Source organism: Phallusia mammillata, chromosome 3 (assembly GCF_965637545.1).
Source record: "Phallusia mammillata chromosome 3, kaPhaMamm4.hap1.1, whole genome shotgun sequence".
In the NCBI taxonomy this organism is placed as follows: Eukaryota; Metazoa; Chordata; class Ascidiacea; order Phlebobranchia; family Ascidiidae; genus Phallusia; species Phallusia mammillata.
The window spans coordinates 27,791,725-27,811,039 of record NC_137254.1 but is presented as its reverse complement, the minus strand read 5'-3'; the positions used below and the strand labels follow the sequence as shown (position 1 = coordinate 27,811,039).

The window sequence follows — 19,315 nt, the reverse complement described above, 5'->3', positions numbered from 1 at the left end:
CGTGACCTGTTGAGTTATTTAAGCAACAGTTAAGAGGACAACAGTTAAGATGCTCAGTTGCGTTGCAACGCAGTTGCGTTGCAATCGCATGCGATAAACTATATTCCAAGAGCAGCAGGCGACGGTTCATAGCACAAGGCATTCAACATTACACTATAAAACCGAAAAAAAATAAACAATTAAACGATAGGCCTTATTAAATGAATTTCAAAAATGGCAACTTAAACAAACAAATTTCAACATTTTAGCAACTCAAACTTATTTTACACTGTATTTGCGATCAAACGAGTATTTCTATAAAAAGCAGTGGTCGGCAACCGCCGTGCCGCGGTCTGGTACGGTCGGCGACGAGTTCGTTGCCGGGCCGTATAATTTTTCAGTTAAAATGCTTCAAAAGTGGTCGTTTTTCATTTTACTAATTTAGGCGTTTCCATTGCTAAATATTATTGTAGTTTTTTGAAGTCCGGTCCGCGATAAAATTGCAGTTTCAAAAGCGGTTCGCAGTACCGACCCCTGCTATGGAGGTTAACAAAAAATTTTGCAGTGCTTTTATATCATTTTAATGTAAAAAAATGTATAACAGTCTTAAAACAGTTCGTGCATTGGGACATGTCATTCTTTCCATTTCGTATTTCGTCTATGTGTAGTTTGGCCCAATTGTGTCCGTTTATCCTCAGTGGGAGGGGCATGACTTGGGAGTTTCTTGACAAGCAGACATTCGCGCTCTGATGTACGTGATCCCGTCGCTGTAGGTTGTTGTTACAACTATCTATTGTCTGCAAAAAAATGCTGAAATGATTGTTGGTATAACACAACAATACAGACGTGTACAACAAGTTCGTAGACTTGTCGGATTGTTAAATCGCTTTAGGGGGTAATTCCTTTGGGGTTAAGGTGGTGCAACTTTTTCTTACTGTTGTTGGTGTCACACATTACCTCAAGATATATTATCGTGTTGAAAACTTAGTTACAAAGAAACGGTAAATGAACATAACCTTTTATATGCCACTAATTCTGTTTTTACTTCTAGTAAAAGTTGATATCGGTTTGGTAGACCGTACACTGTACTACAATATAGTGCGCAATACATTTCGGCATTAGTTAGCAATTTAGGTAAAGGCACTAAAACAAAACTCTTTATTGCGAATAACAAATTAATCTGCGACACTTGTTTGCACACCAAACTTACCAAACCGTTTCTGCATCAGCAAAAGCACATGTGTTCGTTTCGGTGGTCCAAATAACATGGTCTCTCCTCGCATAACTCAGCACAGTCAATGTCTGTGTTGTAAATTGTTCAGAAAACGAGCGTTTTTGGATTAGTTGTTCAATTTAAAGTATACCTGGATTGCTGGTGAAATTCACTGAGATTATTCCTCCAGACATGGTAACTGTTCCTTGTATTGGTAAGACTGGAATTAATTAAAATACCATATTAAATTTAGCCCTTGGTCCTTCTTTCCTTTCATATTCTCGCTCTAACTGTATCACCAATTGACAAACCTAAAACTTAGCTACCATTACTTAGTGTTACAATTTCAAGTAATGTTTAATGTTGAGCATTCAACAGCAGGTAATAGTGTTTGTTCAAGTGATACATTATTACACTTGAATAAAATAGTCTTAAGGATTCATTGTGTCGCCTTAAAAGTAAAGAAATTAGCTTTTTTACATTTTCGTACCTTCTGAGCCCGACAAACGTTTGTGCCTCAATCTGCAGGATAATGAACACGATAAATTGTGTGGAGGGGATAGGTAAAAGTGTTTACATACCTTGTTTTTTCTTGAACAAGCGCAAATCGGGGATCCTATAAAAACAATAAAAGGTTATTTATAATCTCGTTTTGAAACCTAAAACTAAGCTTCAGTTTTTAAATACTACCATGTTAGTGATAACTAAAGCAGCCCAAACTGGCCAACCACATTGCAAAATACGTTATTACTTATACATAATATAGCAAACTATATTACAAACTCAGGGTGGGTATTTTAAGCCTAGAGTCGCTATTATTAAAGAATACTTTTCAGCAGACCAAAGCAACCTGCATCAACAAAGGCGATAAAAATCGAATATGAAAGCATGTACTCACCAATTGCGATTCAGTCCTTGCTAAATACAATACTGTCAAAAATACCACCATCATGTGCGGTAGAGCTGCCATCTATCTAAAAGTATTTGATTTATTCAGGATAAACGTCAACTTGTTATAACTAGAACACTGTATGCTGTTAAAAGGACGCCTAACTGTTACCATTCTAACGTGCGGTTTGGGTTTGTCTTCTCAGGTCGTTGATCAAGCGCATCGGGCAAACCTGTACTGACGTCACCGGTCTTAACCCAGTGTTTAAATCGACCGTAAACGCATTGTGTTTCATTCGGCAAATTTGATTAACTTCCAATAAAAGGTTTTATCACAGGCAAAAGGCGGTACCACATATCCCCGATGTTTTTACAAGCTTCCACAAACCCAGACGATGCAGTACCTAGGTTGGTGAACGCGTTTGATAAAAAAACACATAAAATTGTAAAAATAGGCTATAGTCTTGCACCCGTTTTCGGACTTGCAAAAATTCCATTTTTGGTGGATTGGTGGTGAGGTATTTTTTGTCATAAAACTAGAAATCTTAAATTGACGGAAATGCTATAGCGTTGCACCCGTTTTCGGTCTTGAGACATCGATAAATCGTAGAAAATTTTAGTTTTTTTATTGCTGCCCGAATCTTCAGATTTTGATTGGGTTCTAGACGTTTATGACCATCTACCGAACCTGTATCCTGTTTAAAGTGCAATCGAAATGAAATTGAAAGCAACGTTTTAGCGTATTGATTTCAGATTAATTAAGTTCCGTGGTTTTGAAGAAGGCCCCTTTCGCTGCAATAGAATATTGCAGGTAAACGAATTCAAACCTCTGTATTTTGGTAACACAAAATCAGCGTCGTGTCCCGATGTCCTGTAACTAGTTAATATGCCATAAAACGTACGTTGATCATCATTTGTGATCACCTAGCGCGCGTGCTTAAATTAACCGGAATACTTGTGACAAACAGTTACGTAGCGTGGTTAACGTAGGCGTTACTATTTAACGTCCGTTTAATGAGAAGGCTTGTACAAACCGTTAACAGATAGGTGTGCAGGTAATACTATGTATTGTTTTGACCATCGTGTATATTAAACCATGACAGACAGTCATATTCGTTTTTTTCCACTGATCTCTACTTTAGCTTGTGCCATTAATCACACAACATTAAAGAGTGTGGATGTGACGTTGCTTATAGCTCCGGAACAAGGACTTAGTGTGCGTTGGCTGGGGACATAACATACTAGTGAGTCAGTGTACAGTCTGCATTTTTCTGTCGGTATATCTCATAGTTGATAAAAATCTAGGACTGGTAGATATGCGCAACAGATGCAAAGTGCAACAATACAGACGTTGTTCATATCAGTGGTCTTGGGAACTACCCAAGCAAACATAGTTTTAGCCCAGTTTGCGCAGTTTAGAATTTTAACCCTTAAACTGCTGAATTCTTTTTCTTAAAGTTTTGCGTTTGGACATGGTCGTACTTTATAAAGTTTCTAGAAAAGTCGGAAAGAGATAGCCCATAAGTTTCTTTGGGAAAGTTGTTGTGTATCACTTTTTTCTGATGACATCGTCATCTCGAAAATGACGTCATAATGTTTTGTATTTATAAACCTATAACATTGTGCTTTGAAAGCAAGTATGCGTCAAGTTCTGTACCAAAATAGCTTTAATGTATTTTGGATGTATAGACTTGTCTCAACAACTTTTGACCAAGATAAAACTGTACTTTCGAATTAGTTTAGTATTGAAGTTAGTATGAATACAGTTACATTTTAATTGGGATTCGAGCGTCAAAATGTCATTTTATGTATGTATGTGTGTATATTTCTGTAGTGTAAGTGCTTTTGTCAAACTTGTTTTCAAGATAAAAGTTGCATTCCAAACTGCCTATCTGACAAATCTTTTCAAAAGGCATTGCAAAAATAAAATCTTACAAAAACACTAAATTATACATTTCATCTACTATAGTTGGTAAATTTGTATGTTTGTTCGAAACGTAAGTGTTTTATAACACTAATAATCGTCAGCTTCTGTTGCTGTGAAAATGATTACTAACAGAAACTAAACCTGAAACGTAACAAACAAATCATTAACATACGCCATGAAGTCTTCAATTGTACTAGCTTTGTTCGGTACGGCCCTAATCGACTGCGTCTTAGCTCAGATTGTACCGGACGCAGGTGAGCTTGTGTATTTTGCAAAATTGTGATGCTTCTGGAAAAACGAGACATGTTATTTTTTGCTATGTGATCCGTTCACCGTATTTGGCATATTTGTTCTCTCCGTTGATTTATAAACTGTTGCATGAGAACCTATTAAATTTTGACAAAAGTGTACAATTAAGGACTAGAAAAGGACACAGAGAAATGATGGTGTTGTGCTCTTAAATAACGGTACTTTATTCGTCAATATTCAGTTCATTTTTAATAATATTTTTGCAGTTATTGTCGTGTACAATATGACTACTGCGGATGGTATGGGTGGCTCAATCATTACAGAAGTTGAAGTCGTCTCATATGCGAATTTGACCGTCGCCAAAAACGCACGAGACTTTCTGCTAAACAACAGCGAAGGAAGTAGGTTAAAAAGTTTTAATATTCAGTTAAAACTCATCTTTAACCGCAAATTATCTAGTTTCCGACGTTTGTAACACCAAACTGCACCCCTGTCACACTAATGCAACATGCACCAACCGAGGATTGTCGTTGGTCCAATGTTTGTGTAAAAGCGGTTATGACGACACAAGCACATTCTCACATCTCACTCCGATTGTTCCAGCAGGAACTGATTGTACAGGTACGCAGTGGTTGAAACATATTACAAAATCCTTTTGCGTAAAATATGTTGTAACCAAAAAATTTTGATTTGAAATTCTTGGAATTTATTATCGTTCTGTGCTAAACGCGCAAACTCTTCAAACAAACATTTTGCGTTGATTCTTAGAAACTGACGAATGCCTCAACATGACGGCTTGTGGTCCATAGAAAAATAAGTAAACTTCATAACCACAACTTTAAACAAGCACGAAAAGCATTACACAATTACATTGTGACGCGTAGTTACACTAAAATAAAAAATCGAATGGATAATAATTAAACAAAGTGCTCATAAACAAGTGATATGTTCCAGAAATTGACGAATGCGCTGGAAACAGCAAAGTATGTGGGCCACAAACTGCTTCATGTACCAACTCTCCTGGAAGTTACACATGTGCCTGCAACTCTGGTTACGAACTTAATTTAGCCAAGGTTTGCGCTGGTAAGTGGTACATTTTCACTTTGGCGTAAACCTACAGTTTGGCGAAATGTAGCTACGTTAATTGTAACGGTATCACGTCATTGTCATATGCGCAAAAGCCGAGGGTTCTTTACTTACATCTCCAATTTCGGGTTTACTGGTGTTTGAGTAAAATGTGAAGGTACATGATAAGTTAATATCAGTATGTTTCTTGGTATTCGAATAACTTGATTCCCCCGCCAAGTGTACATGTACTTATACTTTCGGGTTCGGGCCGGGTTCTAGCCGGGTTCGGGTTTAAATTTCGGGCCCGCTTGCAACTCCGATCCAGTGTGACATGTTTGTTTCGTTTCCCAATATTTCCCACAGCGTGAAAGGAAATTGCTTTACCTCTGGCTTGTGTTGCCTTTAGATATCAATGAGTGCGAGACACAGCCGTGCACCGCCCACGCAGAATGCACCAACACGGACGGATCATATTACTGCTCATGTATGGCTGGCTACAAACCAGAACGCATACCCTAAGTACATCAAACCTCACTGTATAAATGCACTGGCCAAAAGGATCGACCGGTGAACTAGATATGAGCCTGTAAATATGGTTAGTAGTTAAGAAGAACACTTGTCCGTTCCTAAACTGCCGTAACTAAAGCATCTGTATATTATTGCAACGAAGTTGAATGCTTCACCAAACGTTGCACCTTTTGCGTTTTTTTTGTCGTTTAACGACACTAATGTGTTTACCTTTTGGATTATGAAATGCTTTTGCTGTATATTCATAATCCGTCTGCAATTGAAGCACTGTATGTCCAGATTAAAGTTGTGTTTGCGATTTAACTGTATCTGCTGTTGTAGCCACAAACGCTGGACACCTAAGAAAAAACTGAAACCTTTAATTTGAAACCATACAGCGTAATAGGCTACAACTTAAAGAACGTAGAAGGCCTACACCGAAACACAAATCAAAAGGCCGGAAAACAGTTTTATAACGACTGTTTACGAATCCATAAGAAAATCTTGAATTATTCAAGTTTTTACTCTGCAACAACATGGCAAAAGACACGTCTAACGGCTAAACTATATACATATATGATTCATTTCCAAAAACTTTGATTTTCTGATTTCTTTGTGATCTGCACCATTAAGCTGCAAGAAAGACTTTTTTCAAGAAAATGTTGCATTTATGAAGTTGTTGTTTATAGAGCAGGACTTGGTTTTAACCAGGTTGATTACATCTTCGTTTTCAGTAAAATAAAACTGCTCGTTTTCATATTGTTTTACTTTTCTTGCTTTATTGCTATCTTCTCTTGCTCTCAAGCTTTATGTCAGTTTTCCTGTTGCTTCTGTGTTGTGAACTCATTTAATCGTGTTCATTAGTTTTCGTCAGTTTGACGTTGCTGTCAGTGTTTTTTTTTTATTTCTTTTCACACCATTATCAGATATCGGCCACTTTTGGTTTGGGGTAATTTGGCAAAGAATAAATAAAATTGTTTTTGAAAAACATGGTTGCCCCTGCTAATTTAACTATGAATTTTTAAATCGAATATTGGGTATATTGCTTCTGTTGCTCTGTGCTGACTACGTCCAAGTTGGTGTTCAAAGGCACAAATCCTGAAGGAAAATCGGATTTGACCCAGAAGGGGTTCGTATTTCTGACTTGGTACGTAACCGTTGCAAAAATTATTCATCTCTTGTACAAATAACTTTACTATACGCATGATGCAGGACTGAGTGAAAGTAAAACGAAGGCAAAATAACTCGTCGTCCATTATTTATGTTCATGTGATGGTTAACGTTTAATTTCAATTCTGCACCATCTAGAATTTTGCTCGTACACCAAAGGGAACTAAAAATCCTGTGGTTGTGCAGCTGCAATTAGGACCGTAAGAGCGAAGAAGCATAACTCCCGGAGATTTATTGTAGTATTCGAACCGGCGACAGCAAAGTTTTTAGCCCTTCTGCCTATCCACTACACTACTTCAGTCGCTTGCTTTAAATTACTCCGTTTTCACATCTGAATTCTACGTCGGCTAATAGTAAGAACAATAACGCCGGAACCGGTATCACTTTCGGGCGTTTTGGCATCGAAAATTCTGGTAAAATCGTATAGTTATGCAATATGTTACAACATACTGTTTTCCAAACATATTTTACATGTTGCTATTTAATTTGCGTGTGTAAGTGGTTATGCAAGACAGAAAGATATTGTTATTTAATAATATTTTACCTCAGAGACAAAACATCGATTCTTAGATTTAGTAAATGTAAAATTTTGTGCATTAAAAAAATAAATAATAGTCCGTTTCGAACCCAACCAGTTGAAAAACGCGGAAAGGCAATGTCCACAGGGCAGTGCTTGTGTCTTTGTTCTCGTTAGTTCCCGCGGACATGTGCAAGTCCAGGGAGTTTGCTAATTGATGTATTAAGGCCTGCCATTGGTTGGTTAAAAAGCGCTGGTGTAACGTGTCGCCAACAAGCGTTGTGATTGGTCGAAAGAAAAAAGAAAAAATGAAGCTACACACTTTGGGCGTGTGAGGTCGGTCATTCTTTCTTTTGATGCTCGCGTTGCTGGTGGATGGTCATCTGGGTTCTATGCAGGTAATTCTTTTGTTGTAAAGTAAATTGTTTTCTTTGGATGTATAGAAGTAAATTTTAGGTGCACACTAGTTGGCTTTCGCGTCTATATACTTATTGTATGTAGGCTGATATTGCAAAAGTTTGCTTAGCTTCCAAAACACATGGTACTACTGCTAGATTGTTGTGTTTTAGGTTTCGTTTGTTGCCTGTTTCAACCTACACCGCCTAGTTGACAGTTAAAAACATGGAAACTAACTACTAAACTTGAACCCACAAGCCGGTAAGCACGTTTAACATTTACAATGAATCAATACAATGAAACGCGTAAACTTAGTCTCAAACACGTGAAGATAGTAGTATACTGCACATATTCTATCTTGACGTGTTATTTAAAACGTATAGTGTAAATAAAATAAAATATTGTTTTGTGTTAGTTGGTACTGTTTATTCTTTTTTTCGAAGGCAACGCAAAATGCAAGATGATGCGAAATGCAAGATGGAAGTCAAACCAAACCGATTGAGATAAGTTGTCTTGTTTTTTCATAGTTTTTTCGCTTCATAATAATTTTCCAGTTATGCATGTTTTTGCATGTTGCACTCTGTGTTTAGCATGTCACGTGTGTTCCGATTGTTAATATAAGCTAGATGTAATACTGTGTATTGCGGTTCTTGGTTATGCTTACGTTTCTCTGTTTATAGGAAAGCAAAAAGACATAATGGAGAACCAAGCCGGAACGCAATTTGATAAAAGTTAAGTAATCGTGATTTTTCGTGACTTAATGTTTTTTTGTGCATAATCAGCGACCAAGTTAAGTTTTAATATAGCGAGCATTCTAGTTTGCATTGCGACTTAGCATGTTGCACATCGTGTTTTGCATGTCACGAGCGTTCCGAATTGGAGTATACAGAATAAAACTTGTCAATTAATTGTAGTTATATTCAAATAAATTCGTACATCGAATGTTGCTCTTACGGTTTGTTGCAGATGTTTGTTCGTCAACGCATCGAGATAAAATGCAGGTAATTCTGTTGTTGTTTATTAAATTAATCCGTATCGATGTGGAAGCAAACTTGGGTGCACACCAGTTGGCTTCCGCACCGGCACAATAAGTATGCCATTGTTGTATAGGTTTGCTTCCGACAACTGCTACTGGATTGTTTTGTTTTAGGTTCCGTTGGTGTTCTTTTGCATCCAAGACGTCCAAGCCGCCGAGTTAGTACATGAAACATGAAAACTATTGAACTCCAGTAAGCAAGCAGGCACGTAAATATTTATATTCAATCGTCTTATCGAAACGCCTAGATTAAGCTAAAACATGTGAAGATAGTATACCGTGCACATATCCTGAATTCGCATGTTAATCAAAACGTATAGTTTATACTAAATTAAATCAAATGTTTTGTTTTGTTCCTGGTCCTGCTTCTGCTTTGTTTTTACAGGATAACAACAAGAGTTGCCTAGAGCAAATATTGAAACGAAAGCAAGCGAAGCCAATTCAGTTAAGTTTTTTACGCCGCAAACGTTTAGGCGCGTGAGCTAGCTGTTAAACTGTAGTTTAGTATAAATTCCAGTGTTGCATGCTGATTTGGCATTTTGCGCACTTTTATGTTTGGCATGTCACGTGTGTTCCAACTACTAGATTGTAAAATATTAGAAGTATACTAGAATACTGCTTGTTACTTTTATTTCTTCTGTATCTGCTTTTGTTGTAGGAAGGCAACGAATCACGAATGCGAACCAAACTGGAAAACATCTTCGAATTCAAACTGATAAAAGTTAAGTTAACCTGTTTGTTTGTTTTTGGCTTACGATTTGCGCATAACCAGCGACCTAGTTGTTAAGTTGTAGTATAGCGAGCATTGTAGTTTGCATGGTGACTTGACATGTTGCACTGCGTGATTTGCATGGCACATGTGTTCTTACTATGAGTAAGCATAATAAAAACCTGTAAATATAACAACAGCAAATTAGTTGATAGTTAATCGTTTTGTTTTAGGTTTCTCTTGTACTTTCGGACATTCAATGATGGTTCAACCGCTATCTGAACATTTAATTAACCGGGAACATGATAAAAATTTACTGAACTACAACGGGCAAGCAGGCATGTAAAAATATCCTAAATTTACGTGTTATATAAAACGTATAGTATATATTAAATTAAATATTGTGTTGTGTTTCTTGGTACTGCTGCTTTGTCTTTGTTTTCCGAACGCCACAACAGTCGCTTAGATCCGAGATGCAACATGGAATTTTGAGCCAAGCCGATTCAGCTAAGTTGCTTTGGTTTCTAGGCTTTTCGCTTCGTAATGACTTGGCCATTTAATTGGCGACTAAGAGTTAGTTGTTAACATGTAGTATTAGGAGTATTACAAATTTCAGTTTTGCACGGCGATTTGGCATGTTACACTATGTGTTTGGCATGTCACGTGTGTTCCGATTGTTGATTACACCTAAGCTAGATCTATTACTGCGTATTGCGTTTCTTAGCTCTTCATCTGATTTTCTATGTTTAGGAAAACATCTAGACATGATGGATGACCTTAACGAGAAAATACTTTTGACTTCAAACTATAAAAGTTAAGTTAACCTGATTTTGTCATAGCCTACAGGGTTTGTAATCAGCCACTTACTTAAGCTGTAGTTTGGCGAGCATTATAGTTTGCATAGTAATTTGACATGTTGCACATTGTGACTTGCATGGCACGAGTGTTCTGACCATAACTAAAGTTGTAGTTTTAGTGTCAATTAGGTTTGTACATCGAATGCTGCAGCATGCTCTACGTTTTGTTGCAGAGTTTCTACGAAGCATGGAAACCTGCAAAAGTACTGGACGAATTCAGGTCTTATGCGTACATGTTAGTAGAAGGTAAATGTAGTTGTCGCGTGCCGAGAAAAAGGTTAGATATCGCTACGTGTGTATCTTTTCCTTTAGAACTTTCGACCTGTGCTGTCCTACAGGATCGTATGGACCCTTGACCAACAAGTCAAATCCTCGACAGGTTAGTGCAAACAGCGCCTGTAATCTAGACTTGGGCTGCACTATGTTTATTTTTTTTGTATGTGTCATAAAAGTATTGTTTCAACAAAACAGGACTTAGTAGCCAAGCTCCACATACAAATGTTTTTTTAGTTTCCTCGGAAAAGCACACTAATTGCTGAAATTCGACCAGACTTCAAATCAATTGAAGTTAAGTTAACCTGATTTTAGCTTTCTATAGATTAAATATAGTTTGCTGCACAACAAGCGAACTAACTTAGTTGTTAAATCTTAGTATGCTGAGAATCGAAATTTTGCACGGTAATTCGGCATGTTGCACATCGCGTTTTGCATGTCACGTGTGTTCTGACCGTAACTAAAGTTGTAGTTTTAGTGTCAATTAGGTTTGTACATCGAATGCTGCAGCATGCTCTACGTTTTGTTGCAGATGTTTCTACGAAGAAAAGCAACCTGTAATGGAGGGTTTCGGTTAGTTGCGTGTTAAATGTAAGTATAGATAAGAGCTTCATGCCAACGATAGGAAAATATCGCTAATTTTCATCTATTTTGCAGGATCGTGGAGAGCCTTGACCAAAAGTCATATCCGTTACAGGTCACAAACAGCACCAGTAATATAGAGTTTTTTTTTAGCGCAATTACGTCTGCACAATACTAGGCTTTTGCTGTGTGACATAAAAGTATTCTTTCAGCACATGCAATATTTTTTTATGTAACCACCTACCAATGATTATAGTGTATTAGCAAATTATGAAGCAAAGATCTGCAGACAAAACGCTTGTTCTTTTAGTTTCCGCGGAAAAGCGCACTAATTGATGCAATACGACCTGACTTCGAATTCGAACGGATTGAAGTTAAGTTACCTGGTTTTTAAAAAGTTTGCCACATAATCGCCTAGTTGTTAAATATAATCAGTATGGTGAGACTTGCAGATTTGCACGGTGATTTGGCATGTTCTACTTCTTGTTTTGCATGTCACGTGTGTTTTCATATCAAGTAAAGCTAACTAAATGTTCATTAGTCGCAATTAGGTTTGTACATCGAGTGTTTCTGTAGGTTTTGTTGCAGATGCTTGTTCATGGAAACATTTACGAAGAACTGAAACAAGCAAACACCAAGGAGCAATCCGGTTACATGCTTGCCGCCAAATGTTAGTAGACAATTTCAAATCCTTTTCGCATAGTGAGGGTAATTATTTCTAATGTTTTCCTTCAGGAACTCCGACCATTGCTGACTTACAGGAGCGTAGGAATCTCGCACCAACAAAGCAGCGACACTATTGTAGACTCAAAATGTAAGACAAAACTAAGATAAGTAAGGCTGCACATGATTAGTTTTTTTTTCGCAGTGGGCATCACATACAGGATTTTTTCTTAACCAACTTTCCGAATGATCAAAATCACATGGAAACCTGTGAAAGCACTGGAGGAATGCAGTTCATACGCGGATATGTTAGATGTAAGTCATCGACCCTGGAGATTTCCAATAGTTATGGGACAAGTCAAGTCATACAGACTAAATGTATGTTTTTTAGTTTCCGCGGAAATGGGCAGTACATGGGTGCAAAATGGCCTAAATTCGAACCAATTGAAGTTAAGTTGACCTGTTTTTTTTTAACTTTTCATGGCTTTGGGTTGGCTGCATAAGCAGCGACCTAGTTGATAATTTTTAGTAGATTTACAATTTGGCATGTTGCACCAGGTGTGTTGCATGTCACGTGCCTTCTGACTATTCAGCACAGTGAGGCATTCGAAGCTAACTTATTGCTATTTGGGCTCAGTTGTGCTAGTATATCGAATGCTGCCCTATGTTTTGTTACAGAATGTTCGTCAAAGTTTCGACGAAGAACTGGAACCAGCGAAAACCACGGAGCAATCCGGTTATATGCTGACGGTTAAATGTAAGTAGACAACCTCAGAGCAACGATTCTTATGTCGCATGCCGAGAATAACTATCGCTAACGTTTTCCACTATAGACCTCGACAGATGCTGAGCCAAGACGGAATTCAGAGCCAAACCGATTGAAGTTAAGTTAACTTTGGTTTTAGGGTTGATTTATATACTTTAGTAGTTGTGGTAGTGTCGTCAGAATCTCAGTTTTGCATGCTGATTTGGCTTTGTGTTTTGCATGTCACGTGTGTTCTTACCTTTAGTCAACTAATTGTTCTTTAGTCTGAATTAAGTTTGAACATCGAATGCTGCTTTACTTTTTGTTGCAGAGTTTCTACGAAACATGGAAACCTGCAAAAGCAGTGGAAAAATTCGGTTCTTATGCGTACATGTTTGTAGTAAGTAAATGTCGTTATCACGTGCCGATAAGAATGCTAAATATCGCTACTTTTGTATCTTTCCTTCAGAACTATCGACCTGTGCTGTCCTGCAGGATCGTAGGAATTCTTGACCAACAAGTCAAATTCTTTGCAAGTTGGTGCAACAGTAGTCAGTATCAGTAATCTTGCTCATAACTAAGACTGCACTATTTTTAGCTTTTGATGTATGTCGTGAAAATATTTGTTTCAGCATAAACAGGATTTTCTTATTATGTAAGAAAACTTACCAATAATCATACATGCTAAGCTATACAAACAAAGTGTATGTTTTCTTGTAGTTTCAGCAGAAAGCCCACTAATTGCAATACCGCCTGACTTCCAACCGATCGAAGTTAAGTTAATCTGACTTTTTACCATTTCATGGCTTTGGGTTGCCACTTAATCAGCGATCTAGTTGTTAAGTTGTAGTTTAGCGAGCTTTATAGTTTGCATGGTGACTTGGCATGTTGCACTTTATAGTTTGCATGTTGATTTACATGTCACATTTGTTCCGAATATTAGTACGCACAATAAGACATGTGAAGCTAGCTAACTGTTGTATAGTGTCAGTTGGGTTTGTGCAACGATTGCTGCTTTGCGTTTTGTTGTAGGCGTTTCTTCATCAAAGTTTCTGCGAAGAACTAGAACCTGCAAAAGCCACATGGAAATCTGGTTATATGCTGACTGCCAAATGTAAGTAGACAACTTTGGAGCAACGATCCTTCTGTCGCATGCCAAGAATAATTATCGCTCATGTGTTCCTTCAGAAACTTGGACCTGTGATGACTTAACAAGATCGTAGGGATCCTAGACCAACAAGTCAAATCCTAGGAAGGTTGGTGGAATCAGCACCAGATTACTAATAACCTTGACTAAAAATATCAATCACGGCTGCACAATGTTAGCTTTTGCTGTATGTCATAAAAGTATTTTTTCAGCTCATGCAGGATTTTAGTGATTTTGTGTAACCGCTTACCAATAATTACAGGACAAATCAAACCTTACAGACGAGAAAAGGGCTTTTATTTTCTTTGGAAAATCGCAGTACGATCGGGCTACGAAGCCATTAAAGTTAAGTTAACCTTTTTTTAGTTTAATGGTTTGCCACATAAACAGCGACCTAGTTGTTTACTTTTAAAAAAATGAGGATTTACTTTTTGCACAGCAATTTGGCATGTTGCACTTTTTTGCATGTCACGTGTGTTCTAACAATAGGACATGCAACGATAACTAACCGTTATTTTGTATCAGTTTCGTTTGTACATCGAATGCTGCTATATGTTTTGTTGCAGATTGTTCACCAAAGTTTCGACGAAGGACTGGCACCTACAAAAGTCACTGAGGTGTTTACATGCAAAATGTAAGTAAACAATCTCTGAGCAACGGATGCCGAGAATAACTATCGTTAATGTTTTCCTTTAGAAACTTTGACCAGTGCTGTGCAAACAAGCAATACTGTGCAAACTGACAAACCAAAAATAAGTGATAAAAGTTCAGAAATGAAAGCAAGGAAAAGGTTGGAAAAACCCAGTCAGACCCATCAAAGTGCGGCCAAAAATTGGCTTCCAAAGTTTTAGAAGCAAAAAATCCCTACCAAAGCCCAATGTGGTGAAAAAAGAAGTAAAGCAAGAACAGAAGAAGGTGTCACTTCTGTCTGACTCAGCATTTATTGGATTTAACTGTTCATAACCAACAGTTAAATCCTTCACAGGTTAGGGCGAAACAGCGTTACTAGTATACGTCTGCACAAAGCTTAGCATTTTATCCGCAGTGGCCGGTATATACGGGTTTTTCTTAAACGACTTGCCGAACACGGCAATATAAGCCATTCTCTATCGGACAAATAAAATTGTTTCTTGTGGTCGTAGATCCCTATGAAATGCACAATACAGTGGAATTCAATTTCCTAAACTACCACAAGAGGGCAGGCACACAAATGTATGAAATTATTCATTTTATCAAAACGTTTAATTTAGATGATTTTTCTTCAATGTTTCTTCAAAGCATAGAAACTTACATAAGCTGTGAAAGAGTCCGGTGTATCAGAGATGCCAGATGTAAGTAGACAAGCTTGGAATAATGATCCTTTTGCATGCCAAGGACAGGCAAACATCGTATTTTGTTCAGCATTACACCAGTTGAACGACAAATTTGTTAAATATGCAACCTGGTGGACGAAACGCCTGTTCAGTATTTTCTATAAACATCGCCAATTTTAAATATTTTCCTATAGAGCCTTGACATTTGCTGTCCTGCAGGATCGTCGGGATTTTTGACCCACAGATCCTTAACAGGTTAGTGCAAACAGTGCGTATGTCATAAAGTATTGTTTCACCATACACAGGATTTCCCAATTTTTTTTGTAACCGCTTACCAATAATTACAGGACAAATCAAACGTTACACAAAAATGCATTTTCGTGTGAAATGTCATGAGTGTATGTGCCCAGAAAAATTCTGCACTTCGTGTACACTGACCCTAACAACGTTTTTGAGAAATAAAATCTGTACCATATACATATATATATTGTTAAAAAATAATATGTATTGGATGCATAAAGTAGTTAAATATTTCAAAATGCATAGATTACTTATCTGATATTGCATGGCTTGAAACTGGTTTTCAAGTCACCTTTTTTAAGTCAAAGGGTTTACTTTTACTTGTAGCAGGGATTTGACTGTCATTTTACCAAGATAGAAGTTTTGTAATTGTTAAAAATAAGACAAAATAAGGACCCAAGTCACATACAAGGACATTTCTTAGAAATAAGGACAAATCCTATAAATGAGAATGGTGTGGCAACCCTGGCTATAACCATGATATACTAAATAAGACTAATATACCTAAAAAAGTTGGCAACTATTGCATTGACATTATACTTTATGCATCCATATGTAAAGGCCTTATGCAAATTTTTACTTGTACTGACAATCTACTTACTTGTAGGAATCTGGTCGTTCGATTCCACTTGTCGTCGAAAGTTGCATTCGTATCATTAATTTGTACGGCCTTCACCATCAGGGCATCTTTCGAGTTCCTGGTTCACACCAGGTTAGCATTTGTGTAAAGATTTAGAAATTAATTGCTGGTTTTTAATTTTAAATACAGTTAAATTATTTTTCACAGGCGAAAACCATAAACCGATAACTTAGCAAAACCTTGTAATTTTTACAAAATTAAAAAGCTATGTGTTGAAAAAACTTTTTTGTGGTAGAATAATGATTTTAATTCTTGTGGCACTAATACTTTTGTGGTGTGGCGTTTATTTTGATGTACATCTAGTTCTTTGAATATAACTGTGCTGTTTTTGGTCAGCAAATTTGTAATCAAAACAATATTTGTCAGTCTGCTGCAAGCATAAGTTTGAGCATCAGTACATTAATCAATAATCTATATTCATAGAATGGTTTAATACAGTTAACATATCTGAGTGGGCTGAATTCCTGACAATTTCAATAAATACCTTACTTGATACTAAACTGACGCCATATTGTGTTTGATACAACCGTGTATCAAAAACCGCACAGACGACAGTAACTGTAAACCGCTTTAAACATCCGTGTACACTAAAAATAAAGAAAAAACAATCAATCGGTTTTGAATATTAACAGGATAAGGCATTTTCCCTCTTGCTTGAATCACACCAGCAAATTTCGGCCACTTTGAAAACTTGTAGGCTACCAGTTTTTTGGACATTACAAGTGTATTTAAAAGTCACAGATTTTATGCCGGAATTCCGGACATCTCTGGGCGTCTGGTAACCCTATCCTATAATTTAATCAACATGCGGCAATGTTGATTAAGTATATTAAAGCCTTGTCATTTTGTACAGGAAATAACTGAGATGAAAGGACTATTCGAAGCTGGTGAAGATCCCATCAGTGAACGAGAAGATGACGCAGATATTAATTCAGTTGCAGGATTACTTAAGCTGTATTTCAGACAATTAGATGAGAAGCTATTTCCACAATATATTTTTGAAGACCTTGAAAAATGTGCACGTAGGTTTTTTAACTTTGTTTTTCACAGTAGTATGTGATCGAAATAAATATGTAAAAATAACTGTGATCATTGTGGAAAAAGTTAGTTTAAAATTTGTCAACAAATTTTTTTTTTACTAGGACCTCTTTAGTTTTTGCCGAAATGTTTCTATAAGTCGGTGGAATATAAAGTCGAATTTTCTTCGTTTTTGTGTGGTTAACTGATTTTTAAACAATTTTTTCTTTAGATATTAGCAACATTGAAGAGAGGGTGACAAAAATCCGACAAATCATTCTCAACATTCCTGAGTCAGTCTTGATTGTGATGCGATATCTATTTGCCTTCCTAAACCAGTAAGATATTAACTTTGTTTCAAATTTGTGGTCTGTAATATTGACAACAGCCCTAGCTGGCAAAATTATAGCCTTCAATAAAACAAGAAATTTTAGTAAAAGTGCCAAGATTAAAATAGAGTGGATTCATTTTTGAAAATACATAAAATAACAAAACAGTCCTGGCTCATAGAAAATGTTTGCAAAAAGTTGTGTCAGTAAGAAATAATAAAATACATGTAAATTGATAATGCTAATCACATTTTTAAATTTTAATTAAATAGTTTCCTATAAAGCGTTGGATTTAACTGAAACATCACATGACATTAGATAAGTCAATATTAGTCAAACTGTTTATAATGTGTAAATGAGTATTAATAAAATCATGAGTCACCAGAAAATAAGTATAGACTGTAAACTTTAATGTGAAGTCATTCATCACTAGCCTATTTTATCAAAGTGTATAGTAAACTTAGCTTCAGTACTTACTAGTTCATGGAAAATGTATGTAAACATGTGTATGTTACCTGAAATCAAAGATAGTAACTTGTCATTTTGTTTGCTCAGTTTGTCGCAGAACAGCGATGAAAATATGATGGACGCTTACAACATAGCGGTATGTTTCGGTCCTACCCTCCTACCAGTGCCTGACAACTGCGATCAGGTTGCATGCCAGGCTAATGTTAACGAAGTTATTAAGGTGGGTAATTGCCTTAAACCAAAAACTAACATTTACTTTGTATGATTAATTGCAACATGAACTAAGCTTTGGCTGGCTGTGTCAATGATTGTGTTTGAAAAGTCTTAATCACAGTGTCAGACATAATCACCCTTTTTTTATCATGTGCGTTGATTTTTTAACTGCACAGATTTATGATAGTTCAGTTAATACTGATGCAACTACAGAAAATCTCGATTAAACCGGGTTCTGTTAATCCTGATCTTCGCCTAATTCTGACAAACTCGAGACACAAATGATTTTTAATGTGGTAAGGCTTTAAGTAATTGACATCAATTAATCCGGATCTTTACCTAATCCAGACAATTGTTTGGTCCAAACGTGTCCAGGTTAACAGAGATTTACTGTATTCAGTCCTATATCATGCATGTGTTCGTTAAAATTATCCTTCTCAGCATATTGCTGGCTAGTGCAGTGTTTCTTAACCACAATGGTCTCAAAGGGGTTTGCTAGAAAAAATGACACAAATTGTGCAATAATCTCCTGTGCCGAGCACAACTCTAAAATTCCATCAAATGTTGCAAATGAGGACTATTGTTTACACACTGGTCTAATAATTATTATTTTGTTTAGCCGTGTATTTGATACAATCAACTATCTAGAAATGAGAAATATGTGGCATATGGTTTTTGGATATTTTTTTTATATTTTTTTTAAGGCTTCTGCAAGGGTAAAAAAGTTTAAAAATGTTGGGCTTGTGTTTGTGAATAACAACTAAAAGTGTTAACTAAACCTAAATTCAGAAACTATTATTACCCAAGTGCACTTCCATGCAGAATGTCTCATTACAAGACCACAAGGCTTGTTTGCCAATTGTTTAAGGCGCTCAATTATCGCACATCTGCCATTCACAAACTTTTATCTCTGCGGCAGGGCGTAAGTGCTTTTGGTGCCAGTAGCAATGGTGAGGTCATCTCTCAAGAGATTTGTATTTTACCACGCTGCCATTTTCCTATCCTACTGAACATCCCCAAAGCCTTAACTGTTAAAAAGCTGATTGGTTATTATGAAGGTCATCACTTGAGTTAAAATGGATAGCCTTTGGTCTCTGGAGGGTTGACTG

General features: G+C 36.7%; 2 protein-coding genes and 2 long non-coding RNA genes across 4 annotated transcripts; 3 read left to right on the top strand and 1 right to left on the bottom strand.

Moving 5' to 3' along the window:
- Nucleotides 1-55: 55 nt before the first annotated feature.
- On the bottom strand, nucleotides 56-2,434 carry LOC145219145 (uncharacterized). Its single transcript, XR_013857864.1, has 6 exons — nucleotides 2,091-2,434; nucleotides 1,774-1,808; nucleotides 1,683-1,714; nucleotides 1,344-1,412; nucleotides 1,190-1,281; nucleotides 56-776 (listed from the first exon to the last, which is right to left on the bottom strand). It is a non-coding gene; the product is annotated as an uncharacterized LOC145219145 (long non-coding RNA).
- A 1,748-nt stretch (nucleotides 2,435-4,182) lies between these two features.
- LOC145219924 (cysteine-rich with EGF-like domain protein 2-A) lies at nucleotides 4,183-5,843 on the top strand. Its single transcript, XM_080087221.1, has 5 exons — nucleotides 4,183-4,261; nucleotides 4,523-4,657; nucleotides 4,716-4,877; nucleotides 5,211-5,339; nucleotides 5,731-5,843. Exons 1-5 carry the CDS (start codon nucleotides 4,183-4,185, stop codon nucleotides 5,841-5,843), a joined length of 618 nt encoding a protein of 205 aa, XP_079943347.1.
- Nucleotides 5,844-7,876: 2,033 nt separating this feature from the next.
- LOC145220060 (uncharacterized) lies at nucleotides 7,877-8,695 on the top strand. Its single transcript, XR_013857977.1, has 3 exons — nucleotides 7,877-7,916; nucleotides 8,088-8,175; nucleotides 8,358-8,695. It is a non-coding gene; the product is annotated as an uncharacterized LOC145220060 (long non-coding RNA).
- Nucleotides 8,696-15,814: 7,119 nt separating this feature from the next.
- On the top strand, nucleotides 15,815-18,273 carry LOC145220288 (SLIT-ROBO Rho GTPase-activating protein 1-like). The gene is made up of 4 exons (XM_080087542.1): nucleotides 15,815-16,251; nucleotides 17,033-17,201; nucleotides 17,429-17,534; nucleotides 18,081-18,273. The coding sequence occupies exons 2-4, from the start codon at nucleotides 17,045-17,047 to the stop codon at nucleotides 18,256-18,258; spliced, it is 441 nt and encodes a 146-aa protein (XP_079943668.1). The 5' UTR covers nucleotides 15,815-16,251; nucleotides 17,033-17,044; the 3' UTR covers nucleotides 18,259-18,273.
- Nucleotides 18,274-19,315: the final 1,042 nt, after the last annotated feature.